Below are 21699 nucleotides of genomic sequence, written 5' to 3' on the forward strand. Positions count from 1 at the left end.
GCTCAACTAGATAATCAAATGCCGAGCTGAATCTTCATATGCTAAATATAGATTAAAATCTATGTATGGTGTGATATCTTTTCTTATTTATTTTTTCTATTTTTAATAAATTTTAATTCTAATCCCAAAAGAAATGGAGAAAAAAGACCTCATCAGTCCCAGCTCGACGATATTTTTATTCGATTTCTCAATCAATTTAATCGTCTGCTTGTTTTCTCCATTTCTTTTGGGATTAGAATTAAAATTTATTAAAAATAGAAAAAATAAATAAGAAAAGATATCACACCATACATAGATTTTAATCTATATTTAGCATATGAAGATTCAGCTCGGCATTTGATTATCTAGGTGTGCAGAATTTGGCCATGCGGCCTAATAAGCATGCACAACTTAAGCCGCCATATATAGAATTTGAGGATAAACCCATATTTTAGCATGTTTTATTAAAAGAGCTACTGATGACCAGATTCTATAAACGGTGCTCAAAATTAGACACCATAAAAAAATCATCTGCTATGTGCTATTCTGTAAAGAGCATGCACCCTTTACAAAAGTGCACTTAAAGGCAGATGTCATGCCAAAGTTTGGGCACCAGCTGAAACTTGGTTTAAATGCTGGTGCCCATGTTAGGCACACTTACCCAGTATTGTATAACTGTGCATGCAAATTTTCAGAATGTTCCTCCCATGGCCACACCCCTTTCAAGAGACGCCCTGCCTTATAGAATAGTGCATGTGCAAATTTAAGAGCAATAATTATTGATGTCATTGAGCTCATTGGGTGTCATATGTAGAATCTGGGGGTAAGTGGCTTTCCCAGAATCACAAGGAGCCACAGTGGGAATCAAGCCCAGTTCCCCAGCTTCTCGGCCCACTTTGCTAACCATTAGGCTACCCCCCAACACTTGCTTGTGTGAGTCCTCCAAATATCATGTATGCCAAACAAGAGGAAATCTTGCTTCAAGGAATTGCAAACTTAATTATATTGTTTCCTGTTTTGCATGACCAAAGCATTAATAGCTCTGCCACTTGGATGTGGCATTGTCAGGATCTCCCTATAATAATTATATTCAAGAGAGCTGATACCACAGATTTCATAGAATTTCTTTTTAAATTTTGTGTCTTACAAAAATAAACATAAGTGGTGCTCTCAGTAGACTTATTTTTAGGACATATGAACATAAATGCCATCACAATCACATATATATATATACACACACACACTTGGCCCCTCAGCTATATGGTAAGCAGTATTGTAAAGAAGCATTAGTATCATAGCAATGTTATTTGAATGTTCTAATTGTGTGCTTATTAGATATTCCATCGCTATATGCTTCCATTATGCTTATTATATCTCTGTTATTTGAGTTTTAGTACTGTTAAATGTGTATATTTTTGATCCTGTTTCATGGTAGTCCTATTATTAGGTCTCAATTTGCTGCTTTCAAGTTTTCCTCTTTAATTCTGTGCCTTTACTTGTTCAATTTACTATTGTTATGCTGTTAACAAAGTTGTAAGTTTGATGTTAAACTGTACCTATTGTACACCACCTTGGGTGAATCTCTTCATAGAGGCGGTTAATAAATCCATATATATATATATATATATATATATATATATATATATATATATATATATATATATACAAGTTTTATTAAAAGAGCTACTGAAGACCAGATTCTATAAACAGTGCTCTCTCTCTCTCTATATATATATATACATATACCGTGCATTACTTTTAATGTGTTAGTGTTTGTCTATAAGTATAGCTAAAGGAAGAGAAAATCTGTATATATACATAGAACTATATGCATAAATATAAGCATATAGTAATTCACACATATGCATTTGTTTACATATGTTTACAAAATCCACAAAAGCAAACAACTTGTGCAAACAGTGTTTTTTACTATGGAATCAAAGCCCTGTAGAAATCTCAGTAACTTCAGAATTCACATCATCCCCTGTAAGAATGCTTGAATCTAGTGAAGACATTTCAACGGCTAGTCATACCTGATGGTTAGTCCTATCCACAGTATTTGCAGTGGAGGGGTGGTCACGTGTATTGTGACGAATTCGGGTGGAGTTTTGGTGCTCAATAGTTGAAGAAGTGGGGATGCAGAATTCTCTGAAACATCTTTTGAAGTTTTCGTCAAGGAAAGCATACAGAACTGGATTAAGGCAGCTATTTGTGTACCCTAAAGCAATGCAAAAGTGCCAGGTGACAGTTTGGAAAAGAGAAGCGGGCACATTGATCAAGGCTTTAATAATGACATAAATGTGAATGGGAGTCCAGCACACTATGAATACAGCAACCACAACCAGGACCATTCTCGTTATTCTTCTCAGGTTTCTGTCCTTCTCCTTGGAACCTGATAGCATTCGGACACTTTTGAGACGTAAAATCATCATGCCATAACACACTGTGATGATGAGGACTGGCATTATGAAGGCAAAGATGAAAACACAAATTTTCAGAAGGTTGTCCCAGTACCAAGAAGGATGAGGGAATATAAGAGTGCAATCTGTGGAACCTAGAATAAATTGACAGAGCAGAATTAGGAACTGATGTCATCACATGTTCTGTTAATGATGTCATATACAATATACTCTGGGGTATGTTTACTACAGATCGTTAACCCCTAATGAGCGCTTAGTGAATGTGAAAAAGATTATTGCAAAATGTATTAAATCATTTTTTGGTAAGTAACCTTTTATGCGTATTAAGTGTGCGTTATTTATATATTTGTATTACATTTTTGAGGGGGCATGTCAGGGGCAGAGAATGGACATGAAAGTGCTATTCAGCTGAAAAATCAATAGTTGTGCATGCTAACTGGTTAGCATGTCCATAACACAGGAGTCCATACCATCTCTTAAATATGAACATTAGTGTATGACCTGAAAAGGAAATACAATACTTGAAAATGCCCTACTTCCTGGGCACACTAAAAATGGGCTTAGCGTATGGGAAAGTCCAATGTCAGCACTTGATAAGCCCATTTACTAGCACACTTTAGTAGACCTACCCCATATTTATTTATTTATTAGGATTTATTCCCCACCTTTATGAGGAAACTCATCCAAGGCGGTGTACAGCAAGAACATGGACATAAGCAATACACATTTAGGGGCCCTATTACTAAGCCATGGTAAGCTCTATGTGCAAGCACCCAAATGAGAGTACCTCCAGGCCAGCATGCCCTCCTGGCAGTAATTTCAGATTGGGCATGTGCACATAACGTGTGGACGAATTTATTTATTTCCTCCCAGAAGTAATTGACACTTAGTGCATACCAACCAGTCTCCGCGCATGTAGCGGGTGAGCCTTTACTGCTAGATCAATGGGTGGCATTAAGGGCTCAGGCCAGTTTTGGGCGCGCGCTGGTTTCATTTTTACCACAAGCCCTTTTCCCATCCCATTTTTAAAAAGCCATTTTTTGTAGATGTGGTAAAAACTGGCCCAGCGTGCACCCAGTACACGCACCTACACTACCGCAGGCCACTTTTTATCGTGGCTTAGTAAAAGGACCCCTTAAAGAGCAAAAAAATGTTCACTAGTTAGCTATGTTCTAAAATAATGTAAAAAAGGATGTCAGTTTTCTAAGCAATGTTTTCTCAATGCACGTTTGTACATATTGCACGGTTAGTTTAGAAACACGCAAGTGTAAATAGCAGCAGTTACACATGTATTTCTCAAATATGTGAGAGCAGCTACTTACACATGGTGATTCCACACCATGAAGGAGTGTGATTTGGGTGTAGAATGGGTATGGTTTGTGTGGCACTAAAATCTATTTTATAAAGGGAATACAAGTGTATGGGGACAAATGTCTATCTTGGTTTTCCAGCTCAAAAGCATGCAGGGCTTTACACAAGGGGTAAAGAAGAGTCATTTAACTTAATTCCATTTATTTAAGTTTTACATCCCAAATCAAATCAAGTTAAAATGGCCTCTACACATGAAGGTTTATAAAATGGGACAGCTACACATGTACTGAATTCTCCATGAGGAAGCTACCGGGTCTGTGCCATTCATTTTCTAAACCTGGTCAATAAGCAAAAGATGGTTATTCAGAGCTGGGCCCTATCCAAGCACTAACACTGCATATTTGGGTCTTTGTTCGCATCTGAAATCTATCATGGTATGGCTGTACTGATATAGATAACCAAGTTTAGTTATTTTACTAATATTATAAAAGTTTATTTCAGAAACATTTAGGTTGAACTTGGATACTTGTATGTTCAATTATGACTATTCTTTCTTTGCAACATTCCATACATATATTGCAAATCACTTTGAACCAACTGAAAAGTTATCCCAGAGGATAAAGCAGTCTATAAATGCTTTAGATTAGATTAGATTAAGACTGATTTTATGTAGTCCTATATGTCTGGCTGGCTATGTGGACACAGGTACTGAATATCCCCATTGCCTGAATAACTTCTGGTTCCTTTCTGACTCCGCCCTGGACCATCCAGCATTAGCCAGAAAGTGCCGCAGTGATCAGAATGAATATTGAGTGGCACTGTCTGGTTAAGTGCCGCTGAATATTGGCTTCTGGGCTGACCAACATGATTTAGCCAGGCAGGAGCCTCTCCTGCTTGGTTAAATCACTTTGAATATTGACACCAACATGTGTGTTTGTAAAATGGCTGCTTCCACTGAACATGCTAGCAAAAATGCATGCCTGCCGATATTGAGCCCATGGCAGTCAGCATTAATTAAAATGTTGACTACCGCAGGAAAATTTATCCTCAGATATTCAATGCCAGGCCATGTCCAGGCATTGGCACTGAATATCCAGGATTAAATGGATGTAAGGAAGCTGCTGGGGCTTATGTGGGTTCCAGCTGAATATCAACTGGGACCCACATGCCCTCTGTTCCTCTGAAGCACCCTCCCTCCCTTGTGACCTGATCCTTCCTCCTTCCCACCAGGCATGCCATTAAGGGCTGATCAAGGCTGCCTCTGCCCGAACCCCATCTCTGTTGCCCCTATGGGCCTACTTGTACATATCTGGTGGTCCAGTGGGACTCACTCGCTCCTACTTGTTGTGCCAGCAAGTGAAAAATATCTGCCATGGCCTCTAGTGGTAGCCTCATAGTACTTGCTAGTACTGCAAGGCTTCCACTAGAGGTTGCAGCAGCCTATTTACCCTGGCTGCCATGATGGGCAGGAGTGAGTGGCAACACTCCTACTCATACAACCATACTGGACCACCAGGTATGTACAAGTAGGCCCAAGGGGGCTTACAGTGGTGGGAACTGGATGGGGGCCCTCAGATGTCCCTTAAAAATGTGCCTGGTAGGAGGGAGGAGGGTTTGGGATATAGGAGAGGGAGGGTGAATCCGGAAGCTAATCGGGCACTGGCTGATATTCAGACCAGTGCCCGGTTAGCTTTACAGCTAAAGTTAAGATAGACTAATGGTTAGTGCAGTGGCCTGAGAACCAGAAGAACTGGGTTTGATTCCTCTGGGCAAGTCAAGCAGCCCTCCATTACCCCAGGTACAAAATAAGTACCTGTCTACAATATGTAAATCCTTTGACTGTAACCACAGAAAGGCGGTATATCAAATCCCCCCCCCCTTTTTTTTTTGCTGTCCTAACTTTACTTGCTTACTTAAATGATTAGCAGTCTGAATATAGCCACTAATTGGGTAGGTCCTGGCTCCTCCCAAGTACCACCCATGAACTGTGCTGGCACTAATTAGACAGTTCAGTGTCAGTCTGTGGTGATATTCAGTGGCACTGTCTGGTGGTCAGAAACGATTTAACCAGGGAGGAGTCTCTTTTGCCTGGTTAAATCACTTTGAATATTGGGCCCATGCACTCCTGCAATTAATTTAGAAAAGACTCTGTGACCTTAGATCCACAAAAATACAAGATAGCAACACGGAAGTTGATATTCAGCAGGTGATGCTCAGTGTTTTGCTGACCACCTCCAGTCTTATAGCCAGAAATTCAATGCCAGGCCATGTCTAGGCTCTAGCATTGAACTTCCAGGTATACGGAGCCAGTGAAACCATAGCTGGTTAGGTGCAATATTCAGCACTTAACCAGCGACAGATGCAGAAACAAGATGTTCTTGAAAGGCAGGTTGGAGGTACAAAACTGATTTTATTTAACGTCTATGCCCCCACTTTAGACTCAATATAGTTTTTTTTTTTCCAGTCTAAATAGTTAAGTGTTAGAATGAAGGTCATCCCAATTATAATGGGGGGGGGGGGGGGGGTTACTTTGGTACCTGATCGACAAAGGGAAAGGGAAAGGGGACTTGATATACCATGTTTCTGTGTTTTTTGCAACTACATTCAAAGCAGTTTACATCATATATGCTTAGGCGCCGACTCCGTGGGTGCTGTGGGTGCTCGAGCACCCCCAATATTTTAACCCACCGTCTGTTCCGGATCCAATCCCAGCCAGCCCGACCTGCCTGCCCTCTTCTCCCTCAACAGTCCTCCGTCCTCGTCTTCTTGCCAGCCAAAATTTAAAACTCATCTTACCTCAGGTCCCGGCAGCAGTGAAAGGCGAGCAGGCTCGGCTTCAGCCTTCCCTTCTCTCTCAGCTCTGGTCCCACCCTCATTTCCTGTTTCCGTGAGGGCGGGACCAGAGCTGAGAGAGAAGGGAAGGCTGAAGCCGAGCCTGCTCGCCTTTCACTGCTGCCGGAACCGAGCAAGGTAAGATGAGTTTTAAATTCTGGGCGGCAGGAAGGTGAGGACAGAGGACTGTTGTGGGAGAAGAGGTCGGGCTGGGGTTGGGACTGGCACTGTAAAAATAAAAAAAAATGTCAGCACCCCCAATCATTTTGAAAAGTTGGCTCCTATGCATATATACAGGTACTTATTTGTACCTAGGGCAATGGAGGGATAAGTGGCTTAGCCAGAGTCCCCTGGAGTTATAGTGGGAATTGAGCCCAATTCTCCAGGATCAAAGTCTGCTGTATTAAGCACTAGGCTACTCCTCCATGGGTTATCAGCTTCCATTTTTTACATCATAATTCCACCTAAAGGGATGATACAGTTTTACCCTAATTCTATAAACTTGCATGCTCAAATTTATGCCTAGTGCACAAATTTATAGAATAAGGTCAGTTGCTTGAGTAACTTAATTTAATAATTGGCTCTTAATTGGAGTTAGCTAATTTTGGCTTAAATTAATGTTAATTGGTGTTGATTGGCACCAATTATCAGTTGCGTGCCCAAGCGCCCTAAATCGCCATTCTAGATGTTGTGCACACAAATGCAACAGTGCATAAAAACAATTAAAAATTACCAATAAAACAAGGGCATATTAACCACTACATCAGAAGCATAGCAGCATGATGCATATGAAAACACTAATTCACACATTAACTACATATTGCTTTAAGGGGCAGGAACTAAGTGGGTCTTGGGTGAAAATGGGTGTGGGCTGCATAATGCGATGATAACACAGTAATTAATGCACACTAACTTTCATTGTGCAGTTAGCGTAGCTTCACTTGGTACCTCCTCAATAGGAGATACTAAGATCCATCGCACTAATTTTGACCAGGTTCTATGCATGCTAATACACATGTCCATGTTTTAATTTCAGAGGACATGCTGGGCATACCAGCAACAATTACCCCCTAAAGTCGTCAAAAATTGTGTATTCAAACTTGTGTGCATTCTTAATTTGCATGCTCAATTTAATTGGATGACAAACTAATTAGTGCAAATGATTAGCTTTTTAATAAGCAATTATTGGCACTAGTTAGATTTAATTGGCATTTGCGTGCATAAATTTAGGCATAGGATCTGTGCCTAAAATTTACAAGTGATATGGGAAAGGGGGCACGGAAATGGGAGGGTCATGGGTGTAACGGGGCCATTCTTAAAATAAACGTGTGTTGTTATAGGGATGCACGTCTAATGTATGTGCATACAGTTGCACCACGTTTCAGTTCTATAAACTGCGCCTAACTTTACATGTGGCTTATAAACTACCGATGTATTCAGCACTGACTTTTTTGGTGTCATATATAGAATTCAGCTCTTAATGTGCAGCCTTTGTACCTAACTTGCACTGATATTTACTGATAAGCTGTATTAAGTGCAAAACCTTAATGACTCCTTAGGTCTGTAGCCCATCATCTTCAGAACCAATGGAGGGATCAGAGCAGAAGTACTTGATAAGTTCATTTTGTTCCAGTGAATAATTAAGTGCTTTTTTGTAGTCCATGTGGTACTCCTCTCCAGTCTTTTATCTTTTTCCCATGGTCTTTTTTCTTTTTCTTTCTTTCATTGTCCTCCTAACCTTCTGTCTTCACTCTTTTAACATGGGATACCACAGGAGTAAACATGGTCATGTTTACCCCTAATGAAATTACATTGTTTACCTTTAACTAATTTATGAGCAAATTATTATGTGTGTCTGACTCTTCTTGGTAATTGGTGTTTTATATGTAAATTTCAAGGGGCTGGGTTCCGGGCTTTTCAAAATACAAGCAGTTACACCTAGAAAAACTGAAGGGGTCAAATTTGCCCCTTTGACATTTCAGCCATCTTACTATTTCTTTCTTTAAGGTGTCTGTGTGGGACTCCTTTTTTGTAACACTTCTCAATCGGGGTTGTTTGATGTAGGAAAAGTGATTTGCATGTTCTGCTTGTGCTGTTTGCAAAATCAATCCAAACTCAAGCCCACTGTCAAAGTACGTCCCGTCTAAACATAGTGAGTACCTTCCCACCAAGCAGTATTCTATGAGACCTCTTATACATATAAATGATTAGAATATTGCCATGTAGGCACATGCCTATCACCTTAAGCTGGGCAGCTCCTTATAGAATTACCCCCAAAAAGGACATATTTTTTATGCATCCATGTATGTGCGAATATCAGTATTTTATGTGTGAAAATGGTTTAAAAATTCCCGTCACAAAGGAAAAAAACTTTTATGGATCAATTTTCAAAGCCAATGCTCATGAGATTTATTTAAATGCCAGCCTGACCTTTCCTGATGGCTGGCCATTATCTGTATAGCAATCTATTTACTTTAAGATCTTATCATTTTTATGTGTTTATTTTGCTAGTATATGGTCAGCATTTACATTTATATTAGATATGTAAAAAAACCCAAACTAACATTTTGCTAATACATTTCTTTAATGACTGCAGATAAATGGGTTTTCTAAATCTATCTAATGAGATAAAGGGAAAGGGAACAAGACTTGATATACTGCCTTTCTGTGGATTTTGCAACTACATTCAAGTGCAGCTTAGTAAACGGGGCCCTAAGTGAACTGCCCAGAGTCACAAGGTGCTGCAGTGGGAATTGAATCCAGTTCCCCAGGACCAAAGTCTGCTACATTAACCACTACAGTGCTCCTCTATTACAAACCAGCAGATTGGTAGAAAGACGGATCCAATTTTATAATCCACATAAAAGCTAAAACATGAAAAACTCAGATGCTCGATACAGCCATGTTTTACCCTATCAAGGGCTGCATCAGGGGCTCCATAAAACTGTTAATACATACATAAAAATGAGTCAGTAAAACCATAACAGTACCAATGAAATAAATACATATATACATACATAAATAATTAAATAGTCAAATCATAAAACCACGATCAAGGAATATGAGTGTAGATCAGCAAGACATCCCAGGGAACCAGCTGGGAAAGATCTTGGCAAGTCCTTGGGAGATCTCCACAAGTTTTACAAGTTTTTGAACATGCTGGAAAACAATATAACAAATACATTTCCTTTCCAGTTGACAAAAGTCAACTGTTTCTGATTACACTATGTGGAAAGTTATTAACAGCACTTCTCTAGGAAGATGGATCCAACGTAATTGGAGAAACTCCTGGACCAACGCCCTATGCCTAATGTAAAGTTTTAAAAGATATACTGAAGCTGTAGCAAAGATATAGCTTCAAGATAACAACTCAATGTCTTCATTGCAATTTTATATGCCTGCCTACAGGCATGTTTTTCACTGACCTTATGCCATAAAATAGATTCCAGGAAATTTTACAATATGTGCAGTGTGACATAAAGGGCCCTGTTTACAAAGACAGTGTATCAAGGAGTAGGCAGTGATCAACAGTGTCAAAAGCAGCAGACTGACTGAGAAGGATGAGGATAGAATAGAGACCTTTGCAACTGACAAGGAACAAGTCATTGGAGACTTTTAGCAAGGGCTGTTTCAGTTGAATGATGAGGGTAAAAGACAGATTGAAGTGGATCAAGAATAGCTTGAGAAGAAAGAAAGTCAAGACAATGGTGGTGAACAGCATGTTCCAGTATCTTGGATAGGAAAGGGAAAAGGGAGATGGGATGATAGCTGGAAGGAAAGGTTGGGTCCAATGAAGTTTTTTTTGAGGAGTGGTGTAACTATGGCATGTTTGAAGGCATCAGGAACAGCTGCAGTGGAAAGTGAAAGATTGAAGACAAGCAGATGGAGAGTACAAGAGCTAAAGAGGTCATGGATATAGGAAAGTTTGTTGTAGACAGAGCAGGCTTTCCACAGAGCATATGAGAAAGGCAGAGAAGAAGAGGAGGAGAGGAACAGAAATTAGTTTGGATGAGAGCAGATGTGGAGGACAAAGATTAATATCCTCAGCGGAGAGCAGGCGAAGGAGCAAGTGAGTGCAGAGAAGAGTTAGGAGAGGCAGGATGACAGCGATGAAGACGAGATGTACTCAGACAGAATGGAGATGGTTGAATGAAAGGCAGGAAATGTTGAAGATTGAGATCTGAGAAGAATGGAGAAGACAAAAGGGATGGTGAGATGATGAAAGCAGAAGGTGGGGTTTCAGATGGAAAAAGAGATTGGGAAGGGAAAGTACAACAAGGAAAAACTGCACTAGAGCCTTAAGAAATAGCAGAGAGAAAATACAAACAGTATAGAGAAGATGTTTCGGTGCATGGCACCAGGAGCGAAGGCCCTGGGTGGATCAAAGTGGACCTGGGAGTCACTCCAGACTAGGCTATGAGAATATGCAGATAGGTTGCAATTCCTCAACAGCACCTGGAAGACAGCTGGTGGAAGCACTAGTCACTTGGAGCAAAGGCCCTGCATGAATCAGGGTGGACATGGGAGTCACCCTGGACTAGGCTGTGAGGATATACAGATAGGCTGCAAGTCCTCCACAGAACCTGGAAGGCAGCTGGTGGAAACACTAGGCACCTGAAGAGGAGGCTCTGGGTGGATCAGGGTGGACCTGGGAGTCACCCTGGACTAGACTGTGAGGATATGCAGATGGGCTGCAAGTCCTCCACAGCACCCTTGATCTGGCTACAATCCATGAAACAGTGTTGTACAATAAAGCTACCAACAAGAAGATTAATCGACATGAGTCTACCCTTCAGTTAGCTTTGGAGCTTCAACACCATTACACCTCCTTGAGAAAGCATAGGCTAGAAGCACCTGTTGGCCAAGAAGAATTTGAGAGAACTGCAAATAATACAAGTGCCAGATTATGATGTACAATGGAAACAAAACCATGCAAGTTTGTGGAGCATGCAAGAAGCCTGTATGTGGGAAGTGTTCCAGAAAAGTTGAGAAGCACTGTGTCTGTGTAGCAGGCATTCCAGAGTAACTGACATTTATAGATTGGCTCTCACTTTTGAAGCACCTTTGATTTTTACTTTCATTTAATCAGTTATTTGTATTTTATTTTCCCTAATTTCCATAATTGTTTGAAAAATGAATTACGAATGACTAACAATGAATAAACATTGGTTTTATTTATATTAAAATATCATATTTAATTGCAATTCTGTTCCATAGCTGTAAGTTACATCTCCTATTTTTGCATAAGAAACAATATTAAATTAGGGTCAAAATAACCCTGTTTGTCATTCTAGGAAGGAAAAATTATTGTTAAGTTCTAGTATTAAATGTCCATATCCAAAATGCTATTCATTTCCTTTTCTATATTGTCCTCTGTTATTTTTATTTTTGTTACATTTGTACCCCGCGCTTTCCCACTCATGGCAGGCTCAATGCGGCTTACATGGGGCAATGGAGGGTTGAGTGACTTGCCCAGAGTCACAAGGAGCTGCCTGTGCCTGAAGTGGCACAGGCACTTGCTCTCCCTCCGTTACTCAGTCTTTGCTGCAGCTGAGCTGGTAGCTCAACTTTTAGCTGGATAATCTCTTCATTGGCTTTTTATGGTGTGCTAAAGACATCCTATTATGAAGCAATTCTTCAGCATTCCTTCCAACTATCTACCTACAACCTCCACTCCTCTGTAATATTGTTCCCTCCATAAGCTTCTCTCCCCATGTCGAAACACTCTCATTCTTATTCCTCCATATTCATTCTGTTTCAGGCCCCTGTGGAAATGCTGGCTTCCATGCTTGGCATCAGATTCTGCAGGTGGCATCCATGACTAGCATATGTTTTATTGCATAGAGGGATCTATGAGCTGCCTTCTTGCTGACCCTCTGGTAGATGCCAGGAACACTGGAATGACATTACTTGGCAGAAAAACAGCATTAACAGAAGCAGCAAAGGTTAGTCTGCCAAATGTGAACAGCAGGTGCTGGTAAAAGAGTTTTTACAAACCACAGTGAGAACTTTCTAATGTAAATATTAACTCCTAACAAGCCGGACATAACAATATGCCAGTATGTTAGAAGCAAACTTTTTATACAGTAAAGAATTATTATTTTGCTTGATTGCATTCATTTTTTTTTCAGGCTCAATGTTTACTTTAAATTCCTGAACAATTCAAATAAAATAATATTTTTGAGTTGTTCTTGCTGTACATCGCCTTGAGTGAATTCCTTCAAAAAGGCGATAAATCCTAATAAATAAGGGGGTCCTTTTACAAAACTGAGGTAAAATGTGGCCTGCGGTAGTGTGGGTGCATCTATTAGGTGTGCGCTGGGCTATTTTTTACTGTGGCTGGGAAAAAGGCTATTTTGAATGGGCCGGGAAATGGGTCTGTGCTAAGATTAAAACTAGTGTGTGCCTGAGGGGCGGCTGACGGGAGATATGATAGAGGTCTATAAAATAATGAGTGGAGTTGAACGGGTAGATGTGAAGAGTCTGTTCACGCTTTCCAAAAATACTAGGACTAGGAGGCATGCGATGAAGCCACAATGTAGTAAATTTAAAATGAATCAGAGAAACGTTTTCTTCACTCAACTTGTAATTAAACTCTGGAATTCGTTGCCAGAGAATGTGGTAAAGGCGGTTAGCTTATCGGAGTTTAAAAAAGGTTTGGACGGCTTCCTAAAGGAAAAGTCCATAGCCTGTTATTAAATAGACTGGGGGAAAATCCACTATTTCTGGGATAAGCAGTATAAAATGTTTTGTACATTTTTGGGATCTTGCCAGGTATTTGTGACCTGGATTGGCCACTGTTGGAAACAGGATGCTGGGCTCGATGGACCATTGGTCTTTCCCAGTATGGCAATACTTATGTACTTATATTTATGGCCTGAGCCCTTACTGCCACCCATTGACCTAGCAATAAGGGCTCAAATGCTACCCGTGCAATAACCATGCAGCATGCACCAATGTAGGTGCACTGCCAGTTACCACCTGGGACCAGAGCTGAGAGAGACGTCAGAATGGAAGACTGACGCGCCCAGCGTGCATCTTTTTGCTGCTGCTGCTGCCGCAACCACGACCAGGTAAAACTTCTTTTAAAATTTGGAGGGAGTGAGGGGGGACCTTGCAAAACGAAGCGAGGGAGCGAGGGAGGGACCTTGCAAAACGGACTTATGGTGCTTTTAAAACTACATTTGGACTATAAGACACCCCCCCCCCCCATTTTCCTCCCAAATTTTTTTTGGGAAAAGTGCATCTTATAGTCCGAAAAATATGGTATGTGATGAGATAGGTAACTCACACAACTAGGAACACCCAGATATACAGTGTAAGTATCTAGCTACAGAGTTAACGCTGCTTAAAGAAAGAGAGAAAGAGAGAGAGAGAGAGATGAGAGAGCAACAGAGCACAGGAGGTTGCTGTGAGCAGAAGGCATTGTGATCAAACTGCAAGGCAAAGAGAGAGGAAGTGGCAATGTTATGTCTTTGTATAGCTTGAATAAAGTTGTGTGTTCAGTCTACATGGGCTATTTTGAAGCGACAGTATAATGACTTCAGCCTGTAACATTCCCCCCCGCTGCATCTCCAATCAGCTGATCATAGCTGAGAAGTGCAGGGGGGAAAATGCCCCTGTCTCCTCATCCTGTTAACTTTAACTGCTGATAGAAACACAGAAACATAGAGAAATTAAGGCAGATAAAGACCATATGGCCTATCCAGTCTGCACATTCAATACAATCTACTATCTCCCCTTCTCACTTAGAGATCTTATGTACTTGTCCCAAGCTTTTTTGAATTCAGATATAGTCTTCATTTTCACCACCTCCACTGGGAGGCTGTTCCACATATTCACCACATTTTCCAAGAAGAAGTATTTCCTTAGATTACCCCTATCCCCTTTCACTTTCAACCTGTACCCCTTCATTCCAGAGCTTCCTTTCAAATGAAAGAGATTTGCCTCCTCTACATTTATGTCATGGAGGTATTTAAAAGTCTCGATCATATCTCCCCTCTCTTACCTTTCTTCCAAAGTATACATTTTGAGATCTTTAAGTGTGTCCCCATACATTTTATGACAAAGATCACTGACCATGTTAGTAGCTGCTCTCTGACCAACTCTATCCTATGCGTATCTTCTCTGACCAACTCTATCCTATGCGTATCTTTTTGAAGATTGTATACAATCCTCTAAATGAGGTCTCTCAAGAGACCTATATACATGCATTATCACCTCATTTTTCTTCCCCATTTTCACAGCTAATGGGGGAAAACATCTTATTAATGCCCAGGTACTTCCAGCTTCACCACAGTGAGTGTTCTGTTTCCTTCTAAGGAGCCAGAACAGCTGATTAGGCTAGTATCACTGCTTTGACCTGATGGCCTTAAACACTGGACAGGACTTGGCTCCAGGTGACTTAGCATGTTTTCTGCATTTCTTAAGGCCTGCTATTTAAAGAGACAAATACAAAGGGGCAGGGCCCAATATTCAACCATCAGAAGGCAGAACATTTGCTGTCCACTGCCAGTGTTAAACCATTGAATATCTGGGTTTATTTTGGGTGCTATAATGTTAACTGGCTAAACCGATATTCAGCGCAAACTGGTTAATTTTTTAGTGGTCAAAGACAAGCCTGCTATTTAAGTGGCCTATTTTGACTGCTGAACATAGCCATCTCAAAACAATTGCAAGCAGGGTTATAGAATACACCTGCTCCATGCCTAACTAAGGCACTGGTATTTACACAAAGTTTTACTTGGAGTAAAAGATGTGCCTAGAGTTAGGCACAGGCATGGCTACTAGGCATATTCTATAAATCCCGTCAACATATTCTATAAACCATGCATAGATATAGGCACGGTTTATAGAATACACCTAGGCGGAAATTTTTTCAGTGCCAATTTTTCAGACGCCATAAGAATCTAGTCCTATATGAGTAATTCAAAATAATATGTAGTCAGAATATATTCTGGTTGATTATTTATACTACAAAACCTTCATATTAGTCCAAGGATTAGCTTTCAGTTTCACATTCATTTGGAGACTAAGGAATTCTTCCAGTGCTTTTGAACATAGAAAAATTGTCCAAGCATTTCCCTTCCCTATTAATTTATATATCGTTCTTAAAAAAGTTGCAAACTGACTTTATATTTACTGTACTTAACGCATGTCAAATCAAAATTAAAAACAAAAGAAGTCACTCAGCTGCCTCACCTCTTTCATATTTGGTTGTTGCCATGAACATCACTGGCAAACCTATGGCCGAAGAAAGAATCCAGTTGCAGACGTTGACAATTTTGGCATTTTGTGGTGTGCGGAAATCAAGAGCCTTGACAGGATGGCAAACAGCTATGTATCGGTCCACACTCATAGTAGTTAGTGTGAAAATACTTGTAAACATGTTATAGTAGTCTATGGATAGAACAATTTTGCAAAGGATGTTACCAAATGGCCATGTCCCCATCAAGTAATTCACACTCTGGAATGGCAAAGTGCTAGTTGCCAGAGCATCTGCCAAAGCGAGATTGAAAATGTAGATATTGGTAGCTGTCTTCATTTTAGTGTACCTAAAAAATGGAATTAAGAAATCAGTGGAGAAACATTCATAATGTTGTAATAGCACTTTCTTCACTATTGGTCAATTACAAGGTATTTCCAGTTTACTGCCATGCCATGCTATTATACAATTTTGGTTGAGTTCTTATCTTCTAACATCTATACCAATACACTCTGATGTGTGTTAAGACTGCAGTTACCACAAAGTTCACCTGCTCATCTTTCATTAATGAAACTCGTATCATTGTAAGCCGCTCTGGGGCTGCTTTACGAGGCAAAAAGTGGGGTATAAATGATCTAAAATAAATAAATATTGTTATTAAAAATGCATTAAACACATAACTGAAAGGCACATAAACAAATAAGAGAGAAACACAGCTCTCAGGCGAAGGAGATTATTTATTAGGCACCAAAATGGAGACCCGACAGAGGCCAGTGTTTTATATATATATATATATATATATATATATATATATATATATATATATATATATATATATATATATATATATACAGTGGGGGAAATAAGTATTTGATCCCTTGCTGATTTTGTAAGTTTGCCCACTGACAAAGACATGAGCAGCCCATAATTGAAGGGTAGGTTATTGGTAACAGTGAGAGATAGCACATCACAAATTAAATCCGGAAAATCACATTGTGGAAAGTATATGAATTTATTTGCATTCTGCAGAGGGAAATAAGTATTTAATCCCTCTGGCAAACAAGACCTAATACTTGGTGGCAAAACCCTTGTTGGCAAGCACAGCGGTCAGACGTCTTCTGTAGTTGATGATGAGGTTTGCACACATGTCAGGAGGAATTTTGGTCCACTCCTCTTTGCAGATCATCTCTAAATCATTAAGAGTTCTGGGCTGTCGCTTGGCAACTCGCAGCTTCAGCTCCCTCCATAAGTTTTCAATGGGATTAAGGTCTGGTGACTGGCTAGGCCACTCCATGACCCTAATGTGCTTCTTCCTGAGCCACTCCTTTGTTGCCTTGGCTGTATGTTTTGGGTCATTGTCGTGCTGGAAGACCCAGCCACGACCCATTTTTAAGGCCCTGGCGGAGGGAAGGAGGTTGTCACTCAGAATTGTACGGTACATGGCCCCATCCATTCTCCCATTGATGCGGTGAAGTAGTCCTGTGCCCTTAGCAGAGAAACACCCCCAAAACATAACATTTCCACCTCCATGCTTGACAGTGGGGACGGTGTTCTTTGGGTCATAGGCAGCATTTCTCTTCCTCCAAACACGGCGAGTTGAGTTCATGCCAAAGAGCTCAATTTTTGTCTCATCTGACCACAGCACCTTCTCCCAATCACTCTCGGCATCATCCAGGTGTTCACTGGCAAACTTCAGACGGGCCGTCACATGTGCCTTCCGGAGCAGGGGGACCTTGCGGGCACTGCAGGATTGCAATCCGTTATGTCGTAATGTGTTACCAATGGTTTTCGTGGTGACAGTGGTCCCAACTGCCTTGAGATCATTGACAAGTTCCCCCCTTGTAGTTGTAGGCTGATTTCTAACCTTCCTCATGATCAAGGATACCCCACGAGGTGAGATTTTGCGTGGAGCCCCAGATCTTTGTCGATTGACAGTCATTTTGTACTTCTTCCATTTTCTTACTATGGCACCAACAGTAGTCTCCTTCTCGCCCAGCGTCTTACTGATGGTTTTGTAGCCCATTCCAGCCTTGTGCAGGTGTATGATCTTGTCCCTGACATCCTTAGACAGCTCCTTGCTCTTGGCCATTTTGTAGAGGTTAGAGTCTGACTGATTCACTGAGTCTGTGGACAGGTGTCTTTCATACAGGTGACCATTGCCGACAGCTGTCTGTCATGCAGGTAACGAGTTGATTTGGAGCATCTACCTGGTCTGTAGGGGCCAGATCTCTTACTGGTTGGTGGGGGATCAAATACTTATTTCCCTCTGCAGAATGCAAATAAATTCATATACTTTCCACAATGTGATTTTCCGAATTTAATTTGTGATGTGCTATCTCTCACTGTTACCAATAACCTACCCTTCAATTATGGGCTGCTCATGTCTTTGTCAGTGGGCAAACTTACAAAATCAGCAAGGGATCAAATACTTATTTCCCCCACTGTATATATATATATATATGTGTGTGTGTGTGTGTGTGTGTGTGTGTGTGTGTGTGTAAATGAACATGGAGATAAAAAGTGTCTATATTAAAGAGGAAACATATAAGACAATAACACTTTAAAAGCATTACTAATATAATGAAATACAAGCCACCTTAAAAGGAGAAATGCTTGTACTCAAATAGTACCTAAAAATGTATCCACACAGGTTGAACACTATGGAAAGAAATATGAAAAAAGAAAAATGTAAAAAAAGAACACATACAAAAAAATCATGAAAGCCACTATTGAAATAAAGACCTGCTAGGGTCTTAAAACTACAATAAAACTTGGCCAGGATATAAAGGTCAGTATAAAACACCAGGTAAAAAGGTAGCTGGATACAGAGGTAAACCAGATAAACCAATATGTACTAACAGGTTATTATATTCATGGTTAAAAAATGACATTACTGCATAGCGCAACTGCAGCATGAAAATGCTGTTGAACCCACAAAAACATAGCGAAAACTGGAGGAAGAGGGAAGCAAAATGTCTGCAAACAAAGCCTACTGTGTGTGAACAATAAAAAGGAGGAGACTTCTACTAATAGATCCAGACAGACTTAACCCATGAAAAAGGATTAAAATATACCTTAGTGCAGCTATAGAGGAAAAGTGAGGGGGGGGGGGGGGGAACGGTCCTCTAGCTGCACAAAAAAAACAACTCATGTTAGAAGAAAGAGAACAAAATCTTACCAGTGTGAATACTGCCAAAATGCTATATTTGAAAAGACTGTCATCACACTGACATCACAAATAGTGGTTCCAGGATCAGAGAATTAGATTTAAATGACCAACCATAAATATGCAAGAGTGGATCATGAATATGGCTTATGGAGACTCGCAGACACCAATGTGAAACTTTATACTTAAGAAAAAGGGAACAATGCAGTATGTACAAACTGGACTTTCTAAGACTGTCAAAAATATAACCGGTTATAGAGAATGAACGGTTAAGGATGTGAAAAACTAAGATCAATAATTAAAAAATGAAATGACTGAATGACTAAAGAAATAAAAGTACGTAAAAGAACAATATAAAACTTAATATGCTCATAAAAATAGTCTTAAATCTATTTCTGAGTTCAAACCTGATGGTGTGCATGTATCAAGACATAGTGAATAACTCTCTGCTCCTCTCTTAGTAGACTTAAATCTACGTTGCCACCCTTGCAAGATTGTTGCAAAACCTTGAAAACCAAACATTTTTAGTCACTAATTGTATGTTTGTGTGTGTACCAGTGTTCTAGTGCTGATGTGATATTCCTGCTTATAATGCTTCTATGGTCAATAATTCTGGTTTTTACTGGATGTATATTTTTTTCCCACATAGAGACGATCACAGGGACACCTAATAATATAAATGACATAGGCAGTGTTGCAATCTGAATTGTGTCTCAATGGAAAATTCTTTTTTGACGTGGATGTACTAAAACATCGGTGTTGATGACATATGGGCAAACGCTGCATTTGCCGCAAGGTTTATGGTCCAAGATTATCCAAGAATCCTGAAGTGAATTTCAAGGAGAGCAGCTGGCACAATTTTTCTTTTAAATTCCTGCCTATTGAGAAGGCTACTACCAAATTCTCATCCCTGAAACATTCGTGGCCATCCAGAATCTTCCAATTTTTTTTCTAATTCTTTCTATCTGAGATGCCAAGTGAGAGTAACATAATGTACATACTATGTCTGGGGCTTTCTTCTCTCTACGTGCTGTTAGCAAATCACACCCTCATTTTTGTTTAGCCTTGTACAATCCTTCCTGAACACAGTTGACAGGATACCCCCTCTTATAGAATCTCTCAGCCATTATTGTAGATTGTTTCTCAAAATCTTCATAGTCAGAGCATATCTTCTTCAATCTTAGGAACTTACTGAATAGAGGTTCCTTTTAAAGGATGGATTGTGAAACTAGTATAAGTTAAAAAGGCATTTCTGTCTGTGGGTTTTCTGTACAGTGACATTTTGAAACCATAGTCTTTTTTCTTAATCTACAGGTATCAACTGATTTCTGATCTTTCAATCCAGTGGCGTAGCCAGACCTAACATTTTGGGTGGGCCCAGAGCTAATATGGGTGGGCACTGTGTATATAGGTGTGAGTAGTGTTTCTTGCTACAAAATAATGCATTAGAATGCACTTGATGATGGATTTCTAAGTAGTATGCCCAGCATCAACATATGGAAAAACCAATATTTTAAAATATAGTTTACACTGTCGCACATCTTAAACTTGACCAGGCATAAGTCTACTATAATGGCAAACATATCAACACACGACAGGATCCTACAGTATAATTTCAGAAATGATATCCTTCAAACTTTGCTTCTCTACCCCTTCATCCAACGCTGTAGCTCGGCATCAGCCCTTCTCATCTCTACCAAGAATTTGTGGCCATTCTTTCTCTCCCTCCAGCCCCGTGCTGCCTGGTATCATCCCCTCCCCCTAGTCTTCCAATCCCTCGAGTCGCCCCGCAGTTTCATTGAGAAAGCAGTACAAACACTGCTTTAGACCTGTCCCTGCCTGGAAGCCCTTCTCTCTCCTACAACTTCCCGCCTGCACGGGAACAGGAAGGGAAGTTGAAGGAGAAAGAAAGGCTTCTCGGGGCAGGTCTAAAGCAGCGTGTGTACTGCTTTCTCCTGACGCGACCGGGGGATTTGAAGGCTCGGGGGACGAGGGGGGGGGCGATACCTGGTGCCGCATGCTGGAGAAGTGCTGCTCTTTCGGCTGCGGGGCTAAAGGCTGGCTTGCACTGCACTGATTGGAGGAGCAGGGAAAACTGGGTGGGCCTAAGCTGAGATTGGGTGGGCCTGGGCCCACCCGTAGCTACGCCCCTGTTTCAATCTCCACCTTGAATTTGAGATGTTCGTCCTGCTGGTTTTTCTTGTAATATACTGACAACCCCTCTCTAGAGAATAAAAATATCATATCATCTATGTTTCTTTTACAGAGATGACCTGATCTTTGTAAGGGTGATCCTGTAGGTAGAGGTCTTCAAAATTTGCAACATAAAGGTTTGCAACTTCAGGGGCCATAGTGACTCCCATGGCCGTGCCACGTATTTGTAGAAAAAAAACCTCTTCTGAAAACAAAAGTAATTTTTAGGAAGTGCTGTGATTACCAAAACCAGAAAAAACCACGTGGGTATCCTGTGATGGGTGTTGTGGATTTGAAAAGCTTTCTCAATGATGTTGAGTGCTTGTAATTGAGGAATATTTGTATACAAGGCATCAATGTCAAGGGTGACCATGATAACATCTTCTAAGTCAGCATCAAATTCTTCTAATAGATTGATCATGTGACCTGAGTCATGTACATATGATTTAATTTTGGAACCAAAGGATGCAGGAATTGATCCTCAAAAATAGATAACGGTTCAAGAATAGAGCCTTTTCCAGAGACAATTGGTCTTCCCGGAGGATTAATGGTGGATTTATGAATCTTTGGTAGAGTGTAAATTGTTGAGATGA

At 40.4% G+C, this 21699-nt stretch overlaps 1 protein-coding gene across 1 annotated transcript in view; it reads right to left on the reverse strand.

Moving 5' to 3' along the window:
- Positions 1-2006: 2006 nt before the first annotated feature.
- Positions 2007-21699, reverse strand: part of OPRM1 (opioid receptor mu 1) — a 64272-nt gene continuing 44579 nt past the window's right edge. The window contains exons 2-3 of the mRNA XM_030195504.1: positions 15744-16096; positions 2007-2533 (exon numbers count right to left, since the gene is read on the reverse strand). Of these exons, the coding sequence (XP_030051364.1) occupies positions 2007-2533; positions 15744-16096 (880 nt within the window). The remainder of the gene's footprint in view (positions 2534-15743; positions 16097-21699) is intronic.

Source organism: Microcaecilia unicolor, chromosome 3, assembly GCF_901765095.1.
Source record: "Microcaecilia unicolor chromosome 3, aMicUni1.1, whole genome shotgun sequence".
NCBI lineage: Eukaryota > Metazoa > Chordata > Amphibia > Gymnophiona > Siphonopidae > Microcaecilia > Microcaecilia unicolor.